A 19,933-nucleotide genomic window follows, 5' to 3' on the forward strand; every position below is an offset into this window, starting at 1 on the left:
CCTAGACTCATGGCCCATACACACCTCAGAGTGATGTGAAAATGGGAGGGGTGGGCTCTGATAACAGCAGCTCTGGGCAGCTGGTATCAGGGCAATGGAAAACTATAACAAAAATAGTTTTCTTGTGAGAAACTCCATAAATTAACAGGCAGAAACTTCTGTTTCTTTACAAAGACTGGTGAAAAGACTGTAGCAAGAACTGGGACTGTTTTAACCACCAAAGTTCCAAAGTTTTTGTCTCTGTTGTCATGTGAACAAGGGAATAGTGAGTAGATAGGGGATTGAAAAAGGTTTTTCTGGAAGTTTATTCTGGTGTTCTTATTACTGTAGTTTGTCAATAAACTTTCTTTATTCCTTTTAATTTTTATGCCTGTTTTGCTCTTGTTCTAATCCATATCTCACAGCAAGAAGTAAGTAATTTTCTTAGTTATTAGTTTAAACCCACGACACACCATTGTGGATGCTGCAGAGGGACTGGGACCCATGTCAAGCCTACAATTTCTACAGGTGCAGAGCTCCCTTTTCCAGCACCATTTCCTGCAAGGCCTGCCAGGCACTCGATGGTCGGCTGCTCTGCTGGGGGAGGAAGAATCACGACCAGCAAGCAGAGGCTGCTTGCAGTCCCTACCTTTGTTGATTGCTGGACCAAAAACTCCAGCTTTCTTTTCTCCACCAGGAGAGAGAAAGAGGTTGGAAGCAGGCACTGGAGGGCCAGCAGCTCACAGCAGAAGACAAGAGCAATACCACAGATGCTGCAATACCACAGTAATATCCATGCCTAATCATTTTGGTGCTATAGCTCCGTATCGATATATTGCTTATCACCTGTCAACATTGCAGCAACCAAATAGACAAGCAAACCCTAGGCTGGATTAAATATAGTAACTAGGGGTTCCCATGGCAATGAAGCTGCAGCAGCCTGATTTCTTCAAGAGCAAACAAATCAGACAATTATCTTGATTCCAAAGTAAGATTTCACAGTCCAGTTTGACCTCCCTACCACCAAAACTTGTAAAAAACAAATGGCAGAGAAGAACAAGAACACAATGTTCTTTGAGAAGGAAGACATCATCTTTTCCTCTCTTGTGGGTTTCCAGAGAGAACTTTTATTTCCCAACTGCAACCCACAGGCTCTACTGAAACATTAGATATGGCTGGTATGGTCTATCAAGGTAAACCTTTTTCACCCCTCCCAGTTTGCTCAATCACAGCAAAAGTAGGTGTCTGTAATGGTCAAACTTTTATTCAGAATCCTCATAGGTGCATAAAAAAGAGCTGATACCTCAGATTAAAGAGGGTTTTGATCACAGACTTCAGCAGAACTTCAGCACAGAACTTTTGCATGTACTTTGTACAGTTTTCTGTCATCAGAAAGGCAACACAAGCTCTCAAGGCAAAGATGTTGCTCTGAACCTACTCAGAATGACCGGCCATGAATACTGACCTCTCATGCTCATACCTCGCTTTTCTTCCCTCCAAGTTTAGTGAGTTCCTTGTCACATTTATTGGTTGTCACTGATGGTCCTGCAACAAACAGCTTTTCACAGGGACCAACTTCCTGACACCAAATCTCAGTCGGAAGCTGGTTATGTCTGCTCAGACAGTTTAACTCTGACCAGCAAGGGGTACCACATGATTCATCAGGCAAATCATGTGTGTGCAAGGGAGACACATTTCTAGTTTATTTCAAACCTGGGAAATTGCAAAGCTCCAGCTCCCATCCACTGGGATAACAGGATGATACCCACAGCAGGAGTCTTTAAGTCACAGTGCATTTTGTGCTTGAAAGCATTCAGGACTAAAAACTTGGGACAGGAGCATCTCCTACTCAAGCTGCTTTTATGAGAAAGTTACTCAGAAGCCAAGCTTATGCAAACAAATCTATTCATCATCCTCCAACTCAGACCCGTCACCTGAACTCCCAGCTCTCTTTCCACAGCTAAGCTCTTTCTTTTTCATTTATTCTTCTCTAACTTTCTAGCTATAGGCACCTGTTTCTCCTTTCTTTATGCAGTTATAAATTAGGGCAGAGAAGGAGAAAAAGGGGGGAAAAAAATCCCCTACAAATAATAAATTGAAGATGCTGGGGGGAAAAGAAAAACAACCAACTACTTAAATTGACTTTTAAGCAAAGTTCTGCCATTTTTTAAGGCATGACTGTTACAAAGCACACACATTTTTGGATCCCAAACAGTAAAATCTCTCTTTCTGCCTTTTTTCCATTCTCCTACTTTTTGTGTACAATCTTTCTAACCTTTTCTAGGACATAAAAAGATGAAGCTGTGTATGGACATACTTTGGAAGTTAAAATCCATAAGCCAAAAGCATGACTTCCATGGTCTTTCCCTGAAGTTAAGGAAAAAGGATAAGTAGAACTAAGCACAAAACAAGATCACCTGAGCTATTTCATTCAGCAAACACGTGTTTGGAACCTGAAAAGTTGCCAGAAAGATGCTTAACTGAGTTTTAATATATTTTAAATCCTTTGAAGAATCAAGGCTCCAGTCACAAAACAAGAGGCTATCTCACAACTAGGTGTTTTGGGGTTTTTTCACTTGTTTTGAAATAGCAAGTAAAAGATAAAATCCTCCTGAACAATAATCTATTCTTCCCAAGTAAATAACATATTCACCCCTGCCATGTAACTTCATTTTGATTCTGTATCACTGGATAAGGATATCACTAGTCTCATGTAGACTTAGATTTATTATTGAACAAAACCTGATATTCTTGTCAGATTTTAATAAATAAGAGTTTGAGAAAAACAAAAGCCTCTGGGCAAGCACATTGCAAATGGATTCATGAATAATTTAGGGCTGCACTTTTTATTAACTTTTCCTAGGTTAATCTTTCCACAGGGCTCATTCACACACAGAAGCCCTACCTTTAGCTACTGTACCCTTACACTGCTTGACCCAACACTTTATAATATTTTCATCTAGGGCTTTCAGGGTGTAAAGCAAATACTTGGGAATACCTAGCCTGCTCATGCAGAAAAGGAAGAATTCATGCACGCAGCATGACACCCTTGGGGCAATGCACCTCTGTCCACATGGAGATCAGTTGTAACACTGCCACATCAGCAAAAATAAACTTCATGAACCACACATGGAGACACATTTTCCTGTGTAGATGAGGCATTGGTTAATCAAGTTATGCTGTTGGGGAAATTTCTATTATATTTCAGTTTAAACTGCAGCCCTCCAGAACAGTGAAAGAAATTCCCATCTTGGACCAGTAGCTTTAGCTCCATTGGATGGTGAGACAGAAAAGGCCTGGTACCAGTACATCAACAGCACAAGTACAGTGTGAGCTTCCTCCAGCAGATGGAAATGTGGATGAGAAGCCATTGTCCCAGCAGGCTGATGGTGCACAAGCCATCATCCCCAGGATGGCCAGGCAAAAGGGCTTTCACAAGCATTCAGAAGAGGACATATTCCCAGAAGCTGTGAAAACAGCAAAGATTGCCAAAGGGCTCGAAGGTGAAGGAGGTGGTTCTGTCACAGGGTATTGAGCCTAAAAACAAACTTCATTAAAAGTGTTTCAATAACTGGAGAGGCTACAAACACCCACCACACCCAGCTTCAGCAGCTTTGTTCCTAAGAGCAGACAAGCACCCCTCTTAAGGCAATTAATGAGAAAGACAGAGATTCTTGTGCTCAGGGTTCACCCAGGATGTTGCAGTCCTCTTTACAATGACGTAGTCATTCGCTAAGCACATCTTTTCTTTTATCCACAAGAATAAACAGCAATCCAGCAATGATATCTGCAGGCTTGCTCTTGCACCACCATCACTTTCTGCAGAGATGTGGTCTAGGTGTCTCAACCCCACATCCAGTGCCTGGCAAGTAGGAGTGGTGAGACAAAAGGCACATTGGATTGCACAGTCTCTCCTGAAACACTTCAGCCCATCATCTTCCTTCCCAATGTTTGACAGGGATCCCTCCAGAATGCAGATTTCTGTTATCAGATGACAAAGAGGATTAATCAGCTACTTTTAATTTGAAAGAACAATTTAGCATTAGCCTTTCCATGCTCCCAAGATCATCCTGGCCACTCTGCATGGACATTACTGCCAACAGCATCTCCCAGCTCCTGAGCCATGGCCGTGCTCTCTGAACAAAGCTCAAAGCAACGTTGCTTTGTTACACAGGAAAAGGTGGAGAGCACATACAGTACCTTATGGCAAAGGGCCATATGTTTTTGTGTAACATCCATGTGGGAAACACCTGCAACCCTTTCACCTTGTTTACAGTACTGCTGTCAATTCACAGAAGACTTTGATCTTCCTATCTATTATCAGCCCCATGTATTACAACCACATAAATCATAAAACATATATATGCTGTTAGGCAATAAGCAAGGCCTTGTTTTCTATGCTGTGGTCTGGTTAAGTACACAAGATCATCTGTAGAGCCATATGAAAATAGAATACTTTATTATTGTTATTTTCTTCAGGGAAGAGCAAAGAACAATTTTTTTAAAAAAGCAGGAGGGAGAAGGAGAGGTGTAAAAAGACACAGAGATATGGTGGGAAAAGGCTGATTTTAGGTGACTCTTCCTTAAAAGAAGTTCCTCAATCACTCTGCCTCTTGTTTAGAGACACCCTTTCATTGCAGGCAGAGAAAGGTAAAAACTAATAGCACTATGCTTGTTTAAAATAGGCCTGCAGCCCAGCCTTACTTACTTAATTATTTCAAAGGTCAGAAAATTGATTTGTCATAGCACTGTCCCCATTCAGTGCTCGAAGGCAATTCAGATGTGGTAGGACTAAGCAATACATAATGAACAGCTGCAAAACCCAAACATAGTCTGCACAGAAAGGGTTGGTTTGGGCTGAGAGGAAAGGAAAGGAGTGGGACAAATTTGTCAAGTACCATGAGTATTATTCATGTTATATTAGCAGCTAAAGGTGTTCAAGAGCCCCATATCCTAATTTGACAGGAGATATTAATATGTAGAAATCTTATTCTAGGCCTGTAGAGGCTACAACTTAAATAACCTGAAACAACATTGAGGAAAACAAATAATATCTCCCATTTTCCATCTGAGGGACTGGGGGACAGTCAAGTATGGAGGAGATGGGAATTGCCAGCAATCACCTTTTTTATTTTTTTTTTTTCCTGTTCACACCCTGTGAAAACAGAGCTTCTCAGCTGCTACGAACCCCTGGAAATTGCACTACAGCTTTCTTTGGGAATGTTGGGAACTAACTCCTGTGCCATTTGTTCTGCATCCTAGGCTGTGACTCTAGTTGGCAAAATGCTTCCCCAGACTACTTTTATAAAGCACTCACAAGTTGAGTATCTGCAGATTAGAGAACTACAAAACATCCATTAACACATTAACATTAATTTAAGAGAGGAAAATCCAAACAAAACCACCCCAAAACACAATACCCTATAACCAGGTGAAATTACTTCACATTAAAATGAAGCCCTGGTAAAGCTGAGAAGTCTCAGGTACAGAGAAAAGTTTCAGAGCACAGCTCTGCCAACACACACACACTCACACACCTCATCTAGAGACTAATCCTGCTCATTGTGTAAATTCATGAAAAAAAGAGGCATGGCCATACTCATTTCTATTTAAGAATAAACTGTTCCCCATTTCATTTTTCAATGAACTACATTTCTTTTCATGTTGTGAAAGCTTTCAAATAAGCACATGGGACTATTAATTTAATTCCTGGGTGCATTAAAAATATCACGTAACCTAAAATGCTTGCTCACACACACTTCCTGTGCTGCTCTGTACAGTTATGCACCCAACTCTTTGTCCACACACTCGGGATTAAAAATGCTATCTTCTACATACCAAGAACCTCTGCGCTATCTCAAACTCACACCTTGCCAGGAGGCCTCTGCCTTCTGACATGCTTAAGGAAGTATCAAAAAAAGGGAAGAAAATTCTGGGATTATTTATCTTCTCCCCACCACTAAAAGCACAGATGTTTTTAAAGGAGCTCCTCCCTTGTCAGGTCCAGTAAGAGACTTGGGTATTAAAGTAATATATTTAACGTTGACAGTGAAGAGAAGGAGGGCTGATTGAGGCCATTACAATGTACAGAGTTGATGACTCTTTTCAAGTAACTTATACCAGGGTGCAAATGAAATCTGTTTCTGAGCATCTCTAACCTCAGGGTTTAGCAACTTGAGGGTGTCACACACATTTACTAATCCCTTCCCCCTTCCAAGTGAGCAGTGCAGGAGACACAGCCTCTGCATGGCTGTGTTAATTCATTCATGAAATGAAGTAGATGACATTTACCCACATATAAGAAATGACAGAGATTAAATTAAGCTCACAAAGTGCCACGAAGAGGGAAAGAAAAAAAAACAACAAACCTCTGAATTATACAAGCATATTCGGCAATCTACATCCATTTGGTTTTTGGGGCAATCTGAGTCCAGACCTAAGTGCAAGCAGAAAAACGCAAACCCACGTTCAGAGGTTGGGGAGAGAAGCAGCAAAAGGGAAGGACAGGGATAACAATTGTTTCTTTTCTCCGTTCAGGTGGGCTGCAGCAGAAGCCGGGTTCCAGGGCAGAGCAGAGCCACGGGGTCGTGGGCTGTGCTCCCCCACAGCCGGGGAGCTGCCACTTCCCAGCGCTGGCAGGGGTTATTTTTATCCTGCCAACTGGGCTAAGATGATTACCGCTGCCGCCGCCGCTCCGCGTGCTTGCATCATACCGCTAGCGCTGATTAGCTACATCAGTATTCCACTTCATTAATGCCAAATGAAAGCTGTAAATAGGCTACTGCTTTTACAGGATGCTACTGGAAATGAGAAGTACTGTGATATTAATAAGAAACCAGTCACTCCTCCTGCGTGGGTGCGTGGTGCTATTGTGACTGGGTGACGCTGGAAGTCCTCGTAGCTCTTCACCTCAGCAAGAGTGCCAGAAGAATGTTTCTAAATCTTTTCCCATGGCGCTTCCCACCAAGTTGGGCTGTATTAGTCTGTGTTTTGTTACTCGTGTTTAGACTGTGGTATTTTCACCAGAGCTTGTTTTGTCTGCGCTCGCTAAAGCACGCTATGCCTGACTGACCTCATGTGATGGTGCAGCAGGCGTTTCCTGTGGCTTTCAGCATATTTCTGTGCCTGGCCTTTCTGCGGGTTTTCGAGATGCAGCGTGAGAACAGTCTCATCTTTTGCTCTTTGCACCTAATTCACTACTAAATTACTCCTCTGTCATACCCTGAGGGAAAACCCATCAGGTTACTTTTTCCAGAACACTGGATTATTATTTCTAGGGAAAGCTACTTCTGAAAGATAGCAAACTTTCTGTGTCTCCAAACTTTACTTGCTATTATGAACACAGTGCTCATTTGTATGGATTTGTATGAGCCTATTATTTATATTCAACAGTGCTACCTATTTCTACAGTGGAATGAAAAGAAAAAACTTACAAGATGGCTGGGGAGGGTAAGCAGACAATGTTACTTCATCTAGACAAGGGTAACCTTTTGTCTTTTTTTTTTTTTTTCCCGTGCAAGGAAGGGATAGGGGTCTACTGAATCCTTATCCCGATTTCTAGTTAGGAGCTCTAAGCAGCTTCCTTTGACAGACAGGTAAGCAATTTCTGGGAAACAACAGGCAGCATTACCCTGGCAGGGCTAAAGCCATTTCATACGAGATAAATGGAGACAGAGCAGCAGACTTGCAGAAGATGAGGGATACGACTGTGATGCTACATCGAATAATATGGCTGAGAGAACATGTGGAGGAGGGGAATGCAATGCAGGACTGCTTTCTAGCAAGGTATGGGGGACCTATCTGAACACGTGCCCATGAAGCCAGGGAGGATCCTCAGTGTCCCAGAAAACAGGGAAGCATGTGTGTGTCACAGTGCAGAATCCAAGAAAAATTTGGGGACAGGAGACAAAAAGAGGAGAGCATATGTGCGACCATACGGAGAAAACAAAACAGGAAGATGGTCAAAGGATTTAAATATAATTTGTGATACTACAACATCACAAGATACAGCAGATGATAAAGCAGGTTGACTATAAAAAAAAACAAGTGTAATAAAGTTTATAGTTATACACCCATCACTAAACTTCATATAAGCAAACATTCCAGGAAAACTAAAACAAAGCCTGTGTGATCTGACTGCTGCCTGTCATAAGGCCTTTCTGACCATGATAAAATTGAAGTTTATGTTATTTTTCCTCCCCGAGACCTGACATCAGGGTACACAGAAAAACCAACCATAACTGTCCTTCTGCAAGGTTCATCTCATGCATCCTTTACTTATCATGGCCAGAACTCAAGTGCAACTGGAGTTCTTCACTTCTCCAGTTTTGCTTAGCCATTTTAGCCCTGGAGAAAAGGCTTTCAGAACACACCAAGTATTCCTATCAGCTGAAAAGACATATCCTCATACATGTCTTCAAAAGCAGCATTCAGAACAGAGACATTCAAAATCAGTAGGCTATTTCTGTTTGTTTTAATTCTGCACTTTATCTTTCATTTCTTTATAGGAATGACAGCTCATCTGCCTCCTGTAAATAGAATCAGCAGTGGTGGACAAAACAATATTTTATTTTTGAATGTATCTGAAATAAACATGTACATAATTTTCTTTCAGTCTACTCCTTCTTACTAGCATTTTGATCTTAAATCAATGAGAGTTACATTATATTGTATACCATCCCTCTTAATACCTTTGCTCTGCTTGTGTTAATGCAGATGCATGCATTTCTGAAATAAAACTGTCTTGATATTAGAATATTTTAATTCTTCAATAATAGATAGGACTGAATAGACGGGGGGAGGGGGGGTTTGCATCATAAACATAGCATGATGGAGTGAGTAAGCCAAATTGAATTCACGTAGCTACACATGCAATAGGCTGTCTTGTAGAATAAGAAGCAACACTTTGACTTGGTCCTGGTTACTAGTCTGAAAATATCTGAAGTTTAAGCAAGTGAAAGCAGGGTTTCATAAGTGGGAAGCCACAAGCATTCATTTGTTTTGTGTGCAATAAAGACACAGATCCTGGCCAACAATGGACAGCCTTGCTCAGGGAAGGAAAGGCTTGTCAGACTGGCCACGAGGGGGACAGTCATTGGGATGCACTTTTCTTGTACGATCTACCTAAAAAAACATGTCTAAACAAAGAAAAAAAAGATAGTAACCACCTACTGAGCTCTTGGGAATGTACTTTTTTATGCTACAGGATACCAAATGCACACAGGAAAGATGAATTTTTTACCTATAGCAGCATGTACTTTTTCTGTACATTCTTCAGACAAACACACACACAAACCCATTTATTTTGTTAAAGCATTATTAAATGTACACTAATAAAAGTAATTTCCCAATGCTTGATGCATTTATCATGAAACCACTAGCAGAATTCCTTACAATAAAAATGCTAGCAGTACACATGACCCACCTAAATTATCTAGGGAAATGGTTAATATCTGACCACGCAGAAACATTAGAAAGCAGGGCTTTGTTATAGCATAGAAGGAGAAAAATAGATGTATTTTCTTACAGAAAAATTGCAATGATAAAATTATTTTTAATAGTACAATGCTACAGCTCCAGGAAATTTTCCTGAATCAATTCAATCTGTGTCGTGAGAAACTTTAAAAACCCATTAAAAATAACCATGATAAATTTCCTAACCTCTTTCAGTGCACCACACAGAAGACAAAGGAAACTGCAATTCAACAGAGATAGAAAAGAAAGAAAAGAACAGAAAAACCTGATAGCTTGTGTATCAGCAGTAACATCCTCACTAACAACAACGAGCAAATCTGTACCACAAAGGACAAGAAGAGCAGGAGTGATGTGTACAGCTGACAATGGTGCTCCAAAGTAATGACTTCCAGGAAAATCTGCTGTTACAAATGGACAACACACTGCTGAGAAGTAGTTGAGTCACAGCTTTCATAACATGGCAAATTATTTCAGCCTAAGAATAAATGCACCAAACCCCAGGGTGTATATGGCTCTGGTAAGGCAACTATGGGGATTACATCCTACAAGCAGCTAATATGCTCATCTGGTTTAAATTATTAAACCTCACTGAAATCCATGCAGGTTCAGGGATTTTTTTACCATATTTAATGTGTAGTCATAAGATACAGATCATGTTTCAAACTGTAATACTGTGAGAGCACTACCTAGTTGACCTATTTTCCATTTACCAAGTTCTACATACTATCAGTTGTAACAAACACACTTCCTTTGCTGCTCCCTTCTTTGTGGTGGAAGAAAGGCATAACAAATGGCATACACATTACTTTATCATGAAACAACCCAAATCCCTGGGGATGGAATAGTACATGTGGCCCTCTCTTCCAAAGCCATACCCTTTCACCTTCATTGGCGAGTCATGTTCACCCACCCCTTCTACTGAGCCCCAGCCAGAACACAGCAAATCACAGTGACACTGCTCTGAACATGTGTGAGCTCTCTTCACAGCTGTCCCAGGTCCACATCTGGCTGCCTGGGGACATGAGTGAGATGGAGACTCAAGAATTTCTCCTCTCTGCCTCACTCATAGCTGCTTGGCTGGACACCACAGGATTCCCATGGACCTGCTTCAATTCTGAGTCCTCGTTACCATTCTGCCTTGCTGTGCTACTCCCCAAACCCTCCACATCCCTGGATTCTGCTAGAGCAGTCTCCCAGAGCCCTTGCCTCCAAACAGTTCAATGAAGCAGTACATGAAACACCAGCAGTCGTGATTAAGATTTCTGAGAACACTTCTGAAAAAAAACATCATTTCTAAATGCTCAAAGTTTACTTAGAAAAGAGGGAAAAAACAATAGATTTCAAGACAGACCAATGTAAACACCTCATATTCCTTCTAAATATAAATGAACTGGGAAAATTTCAAGCACTTGATCCTCATGCAATGACAGAGGTATAGCAGAGATACAACCCCCTGAATCTATTCATAACCCCTATAAACAAAGCAAAAAAATAAATAAAAAATATACAAGCACAACTGTAGGATGAACCATCATTGAAGTAAATATATTGATCTATCAAAAATGATTGAAGACTGACAATAAAAGGGTTATAAATTCTTAGAAGAAAGAGAAAGTAAAAAACCACAAAACCAACCCACTGAAAAACTCCCACCTACATTCACAGGGAAAAATAGACTGGAACAATAAAACACAATGGCAGTGCCTGTACATCTTTGATAGCTGCCCCTCCCAAAAGCTGGAACAATCCTGCTATAAACCAAGCAAATGAAAATGTAAATGCATGAGCAATTGTCTGGGGGATTCAGATGCTTTGTGTCCTGTAGGCAAAGAAGGAAGGGGAAAAAGGTAGGAAGGCATGGGAAGACACCACTTTTAATTTCTGCAATTATTGATTATGCTCTTCTCACCTGGAGCCTTTTAAATCCAGCAGAGACCTGGCGGTATGTAGGCAATGACGCCTGCATGGCAGGGTCAGCACTGCCAGCAACACTCCCCATCCTCTGACCTCAGTATAACCCACTGCTTCCACTCCTCTGGCAGCAGGGACAGCCTGTGGATTTCAGAGGTGCCAGCCCCTGAAAGTACAAGTACAGCTGCCTGCAGAAATCCAATATCCAAAATGGTGAGCCCCAAAGAGGCAAAAGATTAGGAAATACACTGAATGCAATGCCCAGAGCAGTCCTGTGAGTCGCATAAACACAGTGGTGTATCAAAGGGGTCTGCTCCAACACTTACAAATTGTGTATTGTTTAAATATTTTGTTAAGGAAATGAACAGGATGAAAATTATTGCAGTTTCACAAACTTCTGTTCTTCACTACTGATGAAAATCCAATTGTATTAGTTACAGAACAAAAGCAAAGAAAATGCCATTGAGACAGGAGAAAATACGTGTCTGTAGTAAGAGCAAGTTTAGGTAATTCAAATATTAATCTTCCCATTTTGTAATATACTTCTCTAATTCAAAAATAAAAATTTAAATTATTTTAATAGAATTTAATATTTCAAAACTAGTGTCTTTCCATGTGATGTTACATTGCCATCTGACCTAGTTTAATATTTGCCTCTGTACTGTACTTGGAGACTGAGTTTCTCCTGCCCCAAACATAGCTTATTTCCTACTGGCCTAAATGGACAGCCAGTGAACATATAAAATTGTTAGGCTGCTTTGGTAACATTTTACTTTGGCCCTCCACACAGAGTATTTCATACAATGTTCCGTACAATAAACGGTCCTGAAGAACCAAGATCCTCTCATAATGTCACTTTGAAAGACTCTGCAGCAATTCCCAGTGTCCTTGCCAAGATCTTTTTTCAATAAAATAGATTCCAACATTGACAGAAAAGCCTGGATTATTGTTGAGTGATAAAACGTCTGCTGCTAGACCTTACAGAGTCAGAACATTGCTCCCAGCTCACTCCTTTTTCTGTAAACTACTTTAAGAGGTCTGGGTATGTCTTCAAATTTGCTGCACAAAACCTAATTTTATTCAGGAGGTACCATCATCCAAAAATTGAAGTTATATAACATGAGAGAGACCTAAACTTGGGTCAAGATCTTCAAATAGCAATAACTTTATATCTGTAATGAAGCTACACTGAAGTAAACAACAGCTTGAAGGTCCAGACCACTATTTTTAGGCTTGTTTGCATGGGGCAGAGAGGAGATTCTGGGACAAGACATGATTTGAATCTTAATAAGGTTAGACTAGAAAGAACTCCTGTGGGAGTATACCCCAATAATTACTGAAGGACACTGTCAGTCTTTTCCCTGATGCAGTGTCTGTCATTGCAGAGCTGCTGTGTCTCTGCATAGAAGGTTTTTTGACATTACTGTAGCTTTTCAAATTATACTTGTAGAATTTTATTGGTATGACTAAAATCCTCCTTCAAGACCAGCCTTCAGGTTTAGCCACTAAATTTACTGGAGGGAAAGAAAGATTCACAATCCCCAGGGGTAATGGTGCCTCAGCTCATCCCATGTTCCCAAAGACAGGAAAAAAAAATGAACATAGTAACATGAAAACAACTTCTTCCTCTGCAGTGGGGTATACTTTTGCCTGTTGCCTGATGAAGTCATACCCAGTTCACTTCCAGCAGAAGGTCTGACATAAAGCAGAGTCTCCAGGGAAAGAAAAAAGATAGTCAAACAGAGAAAAAGGGTAATTTTAGGATGGTGCCAAACCAACAAAGAAAAAGGAGATATTTTGTTCCCCTTTCTACTACTAAAATGTTGTAGACTAAAATTGATCCACAGACTAGTAAGGTAGAGGGAAAAATTAAAACCTATATATAACAAAACAATAAAAAAGTAATGAAGAGATTTATGGAATTACATAAAAACCTTGGAATGATGTTAAAATTGTCAGGCCATGTTACTGCTTTCAACTCAACATGGATAACAAAAGCTGGGAAGAATAAAAATTAGAGCATGGAGGAAAGATAGCATAGAGCTAAAGAGGATGGACAGCAGTAAGAGAAAGAAAAACACAGTGCAAATATTTAGTGGGGGAGGGAAGGAAGTATGAAAAAGCATAAACACAGAGCCTACAAGTCAAGGTCATGGATAGAAAAAAAACAAAACCAGAACGAACCCCACCAAACTGAACCATGACATTGAAGGCACCACTTTAACAGTAACACTGAAGGCAGCACTTGACTGGAAACACCTCTGTAGATATCTGGCAAAGTGTAGTTGCCCTCACAAAGGAAAATACAACTATTTTTAAGAAACTAATTAATAGACATCTCCAATCCATTCCTGTGCAATGCTTTGGTGTCCGAAGGTGCAGAGGCCCCATGAGGTCTTGCCTAAGGGTTCCTTATCATGTGCAGAGAGGGTCTAACAAGCAACTGCATCCTGGGGCTCCTACTGGTGAGAAAGGGACAGAGCCATGGATGCTCCAGCCCGTGCTAGGCTTGCAGACAACAGGCTGGTGATCTGCGGTTTCTTCTCTGGATCCTTCTCCAGACCCAGTGTGGGATTTGTGGAAAAGGAAAATCCCTTTTGCCCGGTGCTTCTCATAGCACAGTCGCAAAACTGTCACAAGCTTCTTTTGAATTTCTTTGGACTGCCAGAAAGAAGGGGAAACTGGCATTAGAGAGTCAACTGGAGAGGCAGGAATTTGACTCTCCTGTGGAGTGAGCAAGGCAGGCAGGCAGAAGTTCCTGAATTGAGCATTAAAGTTGATCTGCTTCAAAGGCTGCCAAGAAAGGGGACATGCACACACACACACACACACACACACACACACACACACACACACACACATTGAGAGGCATGATGCATTTTCCTCCCTCTATGTAGAGTAAGGGGAAATTATTCAAGAAATGCATTAAAAAATTACCATGCTTGACACTGGGAACACCAGTTCATAATCAGATACATAGCGAGTGAAGTCAGAGACCATTAATAGCTACTGAACATTGCATATTGCATGTATCTGCTTTAGGTTTGCATCAGTACTTCTGGAGTGCTGGAGGAAATTCTAATGAAAGCATTTAATATGCACAACAAAATCTACAACACTGCTGTTTTCCCATACTTACCAATCCAAAAGGAAGATTGGTATATTGAAATAATGCCTCAGGTTTTTCAGTCTTTTAAAAGCCCTCCACCTGCTTCTTTCCAAATGATGGAAAGGAGTGGGGGGGAAATTACAAGGTGGACTTAACAGCTTATTAAAAAGTTTAACAAATATGGGCTCCAATAGATAATGAAGATGGTAGAGCAATGTGAAATTAAGTCTAAGGAACTAGTTTTTGTAACTCAGAATATTTCCTCCCCCTTCCTTGAATGAGGATGACACATTGTGGTATGCAGGTGTAATATGATAAGAAGCAATCTGTTCAGCAGTTTCACTCCTTTTAAAGCTATCATTTTAACCATTAATTAGCTAGGAAGCAGGCAGCAGAGATCAAAGATCACCTGTGCTGTATATTAGCTGTAAAACACTCCTCAGACAGCATATTTTCAAAAGAAACTTCAAATAATCCTAGGATGGAGCTCATAAGGACTATGCTTCAACAGTTAAATGCTGCACAGTACCAGCATGAAAGGAACCAAAGAGAAACACTTCTGCAGGAGAAAATGGAGCTCAAACCTCCTCCTAGCCAAGGCTGCTGTATGAACACAGAGAAGCAGACCAAGATTTAATCAGGCTCCTCAGATGCTTAGATATGGTACAAGGGCCTGTTCCTGCTTCCACTGTCAATCTTAGGAGCTGTCACAGTTTTGGCCAACCTCACAGAGCTGTCCCGTGACTGGCCAAATCCTTCAGTGAGGCCAAACCAACCAGGAGATCTTCCTCTAAACAAAGAGTAATTTGCTGGAGCTACAATCTCAGCAGTGTGCACACACTGTGAGCACAGAAACAAGTATCAGGAACACTATGCAGATGACAGGCAGTGCCCTTTGTTGCATTGCTAGGAGCATATAAAATGCTCTCAGTCTCATACAGTTGGATTTCACACTCTTTCCAGAAGTGTAAAAGATTACATCACGTCTTCGACTTATATTGGCTTAAGCAGCTGCAGCAGAGTCATGAAGGGATTGGATGGAGGAAACAAATGGGAAAAAAGCACAACAGTGAGCAAATGCCTGCAGCTTAGCCACTCCAGAGCAACATCTGGAGCCTCAGAGAGGAGTGGGAGAGCTTTGTGCAGAGCAAAGATTACCACTTGCACGAAAGGTTTCCATCTAAATGGCTTTGCCTGCTCTCAGGGCTGGAACTGTGACATTTCAGTGGGCTTTTGAGTTCTGTCTGTGAATGCATAGAACGCAAACATCCCTGGACCTTACTGGGACAAACAGAAGCTATAGTAACAAATCAAGAATTATCACAGAGTACACAAGCTCAAGTTCACAGTTCTCATGGGGGATCACAGTCCACACAGATTTGTCTGTGGCTATGCGCTGCTCATCAATAAACACCTTTGACATTACTAGTACACTAGGTATCAATCTGCAGTGTTCCAGAGACTAAGAACATTTGAAACATGCCAGAATTAAACCAGTCAATTAATTTACCATAAATTTTGCCAATAAACTGCAGCCCACAGATCCGTGCATGCAGAATGTAAAATACTCCAATAATGATTAGGCAGTCACAAAAACTATTCCACCTGTAACAGTGGCACAGATTCCAGCTCTCAGAACAGTATGGTAGATCTTTACTTTTGGGTAAATCTTTAGGCATCATTCCCACAGAAGGCTATGTTTTAAAGACCAGTTAACTCTAGAGACAAGAGGAGAAACTGATGATGATAATATACCCAAAAGTAACTCACAAGACTTGTTCCAGCAGCTTGATTTAACCACTGGAATTAACTATAACCAATACCTAATTATGGACAAGTGTGGAGATTCAGATTGAGGTGTAGCATTGTACCATGAATTCTGCCCTGGAGCTTCTGCCAGGAGTATCTTTGTGTTTCAGTTACATTTTAAAAGACAACTTTTTAAAAAACAGGTTACTATTGACAAATTCTCATAATGATGATAATAATAATAATACATATATAAAAAAAGGCACCTGAAAGTTTAACTTATAAGCATTAAGATTGTTCTACTGTTCTGTCCATTTAAGCCATAATATTTTCAGTTTCAGAGGGAATGGCTAACACATTTCACAGAAGAGCAACTAAATTGTCTACATGCAAAATGCTATCAAGAGAGGGTGGGGAGGGAGAAGAAATATTTTTCTGCCCATTAACTTCTTCCAGGAACAAGAGAACTAGGTGCTTATGTGTACCAACAACACTAAAAATATTTTTAAGGCACAAATGCAATTATTTTTTTATGGCCCTGATTCAGCAAGGTAGACAGACTTCTGGTTAACTTGAAGCCTGTTGAGTAATACCATTGACTTTAATGTGATTACTCATGTGCTCGAAGTTAGGGGTTCTGCTATACTGTACAATTTGCAGGTAGTTAATGGAATAAAGAGATAACTCTAACCCACATCAGCAATTCTGGGGCTGGTCAACAATCTTAAAGAACCCTATCACAACACCTATAGAAGAAAGCAGTGAGAAGAAAATAAATCTTGATGAAATATGAAAGATCCAACACTGGCCAAAAAACATACTGCTTTTTAAGAGGACAAAAATCCAGGCAATTGAGGCTACCAAAATTCCCTATCAGGTTACACAGGTAACAGAGATTATGAGGAGCTATAAAACAACAACAGGAAGCTTGTTTTTCCCTATTACTGTCCAGGTATGATTTCCTCTAGTTGAAATATAAAAAGTAAATTCTTCAAAATATCAAACTAAAGGAAGTACCATAAGAGAGGTAGTAAGTCCATTAGACCTCCCTACCATCAGTGCAAAAGAGGAAATCAAATAGGATAACATTTTTTCATAAAACTGAGTTATTTCTTTATATGAGCCTTCAGAAACAAAGATAATACTGGAATTTTTCTGGAATTACGTTTTTTTCCACAGAAAGCAGAATAAGGCTAGAAATAGAGGAATTAAAAAACTTTGTGAAATTAAAATAGCTATAAATTTTAGCATTGTTTCTTCAGTTAAATTCAGCCCATGATGAAGACATCAGCTGCTCCCTGCAGGAGATCCTGCCCTATCCACCTTAGGTTTGTCCCAAGGTATTTGATGGCGGCAAAAGGAAGGAAAAGGCTTTGAGTAAAATTCCACATGCTCAAATCCCAGAAACACATGTCCCATCCACAAAAGTGAAAAGCCCCAAGCACCTACACTGACAACCTTCTACTACAGACATCTTCAGAGTTCCTCACTGCAGGTTAAAGCTGAGTGTTCATGTCAAGGCAGAGTAAGAATAGGGTTTGACCTGCTGCAAGTTATTTCAGATTAAAAACAACATGAAGAAACATTGTCCCCCCACAAATTGCACTGAATTTTAATCCGTTCTCACTCTTTGATTATATACAGTGAGTTCTGTGTTATGATCTCTTACATTCTGCCCCACATCCAAATGCATTGCTACAGTCAAAAGCAGTTCCTTCATCCCAGAGCAATCAACTGCCCACTTGGGGATGTGTCAGTGATTTTCTACAATCACTGGTAGCATGTTGCTGGGCCAAGAATATACTAGTTATTTTGGCAGATTTCTTTTACTCCAAATCAGCCATACATGTTTATGGTCCTGTAAGGCCATAATGATGCAATTGCAGCAGAGCAGTCAAATGTATATTAAGTGCACAAAGAAAGCAAAACTAACTTGCTCTCACATTGTAGAAGTTGTTTTCCTGATTCCATAAAATATGTTGTCCCTATTTATTTCTCTCTCTGCTTTTATCACATATTTCCAATCAGTAGCCATTAACCGACAATCGAAATGGAACAACTGGGTATGGCAGAGGTGAAAATAAAGTAACATAGCATTAATATTCATCAAAAGAATGAGTGGCATAAATCAATAATTTCCACAGCAAACAGGGCTACTCTCCTGCAGAAGTCTTATGTGCCATGGGGAATAGTCAGGACAAATCTTAATATGTATTAGTGCACTGTTTCCAAATAGGATTGTTTTCAACTTCATTTTTGTTATGAAGAAATAGCACACATATTTTATTTTTATAGAAGGTACTCCAAATTATAGCTAAATCAAAGATTTTCACTCGGTTGCAGGACCTCTTCAAAAGTCACATCAGTGGCTTAGATTACCCTGCTGAATAGAAATGCTCCATCTCTGCTTTTGCACCAAGCCAGAGCTGTTTGTTTCTGCCTTGGCCTCCATCTTAGCCACCTCTGTATGAAAAAAACAGTTTTCACAGCACAAACTCACAAGTGATGACTATTTGCATTGTCTCTCTTTATAAAATATCAGTACCATCACCTCTCCTTTGGATTTGCACATGGGAGCAAAGGGAAAAAAAAGCTTTTGTGACCTACAAAAGCCTTACTTGAAATAATTCTCTCCGACTTGAGGCCTTTTGGAATGGAAGGGATATATTGTTTTGACTTGATTAAAGCTGAAAAGTTGATTTGACATCCTGTTGTCAAGGAAACCAATTCACACACAAAAGAAAACAGTTGTGATGGTATCATTCAGACTATTCAAGTGACCTTAGGAAGAAAAAAAGGCTTCAGTTCCAAAGATTTGTATTCAACTCACTTCACCACTGTAGAAATAAAGATCATTGCTCTTTATGCTTATTGGAAAGCAGTTTTCAATCTGGGAAAAGAAAAATGCCACATCTTCTTCCATCTGCCAGATCCAATACTTTGCTGGGAATATACACATAAACACACCTACCATTTATTTGCCTACTTCAAAGAACCACAGAAAGAATCACACTGAAGACTTATAGGGAAGAAGAAGGAATTTCTTTAATTGACAGGACTGTGATAAATACCCCCTGACACATACCCCACCTATTGAAAAGCAGCTTGCAAGCCAGGTTTTAAAATATCCTCCTTCAACTGCAAATAGACCTTATCTCAAACACAGCATTGTTTGCATCCAGCTTTGTTTTCCTGGGAGAAAAGGAAAAACAGCATTTTTTTTTCTCTGTCAGACTCCGAGACCCCTCACAAATTGAGTTTTCCATGCATGCAATAAATGAAGTACACCTGTGCTCACTCCTCCTACCTAGAGAATCCCAAAGAGGCAGAACTATCCTGGCTGACCACAACATCATCATCCAGCTTTGCAGTCCATTCAAGTCTCACAGAGATTTCATTCCCTAGCATTCTGTAAGTAGATTGGAGAAATGAAGCTTTCTATCTGCTCACACACTGTAATTACACATCTCCTTCTCCAATGACATAGTCTTGCCTGGCTGAGTGAGCAGACACATGACTAAATAGCAACTTGTCTCAAATTCAGCTTGGAAAAAAAATAGGCATGATATTAATAAGGAAGGAAGTATACTGAGGAATAAATGCCAGTGTTCTTACATTATTGTCATTTAAGGGCATCACACCAAAGGTCACAGAGATAATAAGCCACAGTCACTTTCCATTTGTTACACAACATACAAATTGCCACAGCAT

General features: G+C 40.3%; 1 protein-coding gene and 2 long non-coding RNA genes across 14 annotated transcripts in view; 1 reads left to right on the plus strand and 2 right to left on the minus strand.

The window, feature by feature from the left end:
• Positions 1-19,933, minus strand: part of TBXAS1 (thromboxane A synthase 1) — a 258,727-nt gene that overhangs the window by 127,988 nt on the left and 110,806 nt on the right. The window contains exon 1 of one of the 12 annotated variants that reach the window (XM_033514766.1): positions 19,530-19,668. The exons of the other annotated variants lie outside the window; for them this stretch is intronic. Coding sequence (XP_033370657.1) covers positions 19,530-19,630 — 101 coding nt within the window. The 5' untranslated portion in view covers positions 19,631-19,668. Of the gene's footprint in view, positions 1-19,529; positions 19,669-19,933 lie in introns of those variants that run through there. 12 annotated transcript variants of the gene reach the window in all.
• LOC117244480 lies at positions 3,707-6,624 on the minus strand. Its single transcript, XR_004497674.1, has 2 exons — positions 6,348-6,624; positions 3,707-3,960 (listed from the first exon to the last, which is right to left on the minus strand). It is a non-coding gene; the product is annotated as an uncharacterized LOC117244480 (long non-coding RNA).
• LOC117244479 lies at positions 7,046-8,586 on the plus strand. The gene is made up of 2 exons (XR_004497673.1): positions 7,046-7,764; positions 8,487-8,586. It is a non-coding gene; the product is annotated as an uncharacterized LOC117244479 (long non-coding RNA).

Source organism: Parus major, chromosome 1A, assembly GCF_001522545.3.
Source record: "Parus major isolate Abel chromosome 1A, Parus_major1.1, whole genome shotgun sequence".
Taxonomy (NCBI): domain Eukaryota; kingdom Metazoa; phylum Chordata; class Aves; order Passeriformes; family Paridae; genus Parus; species Parus major.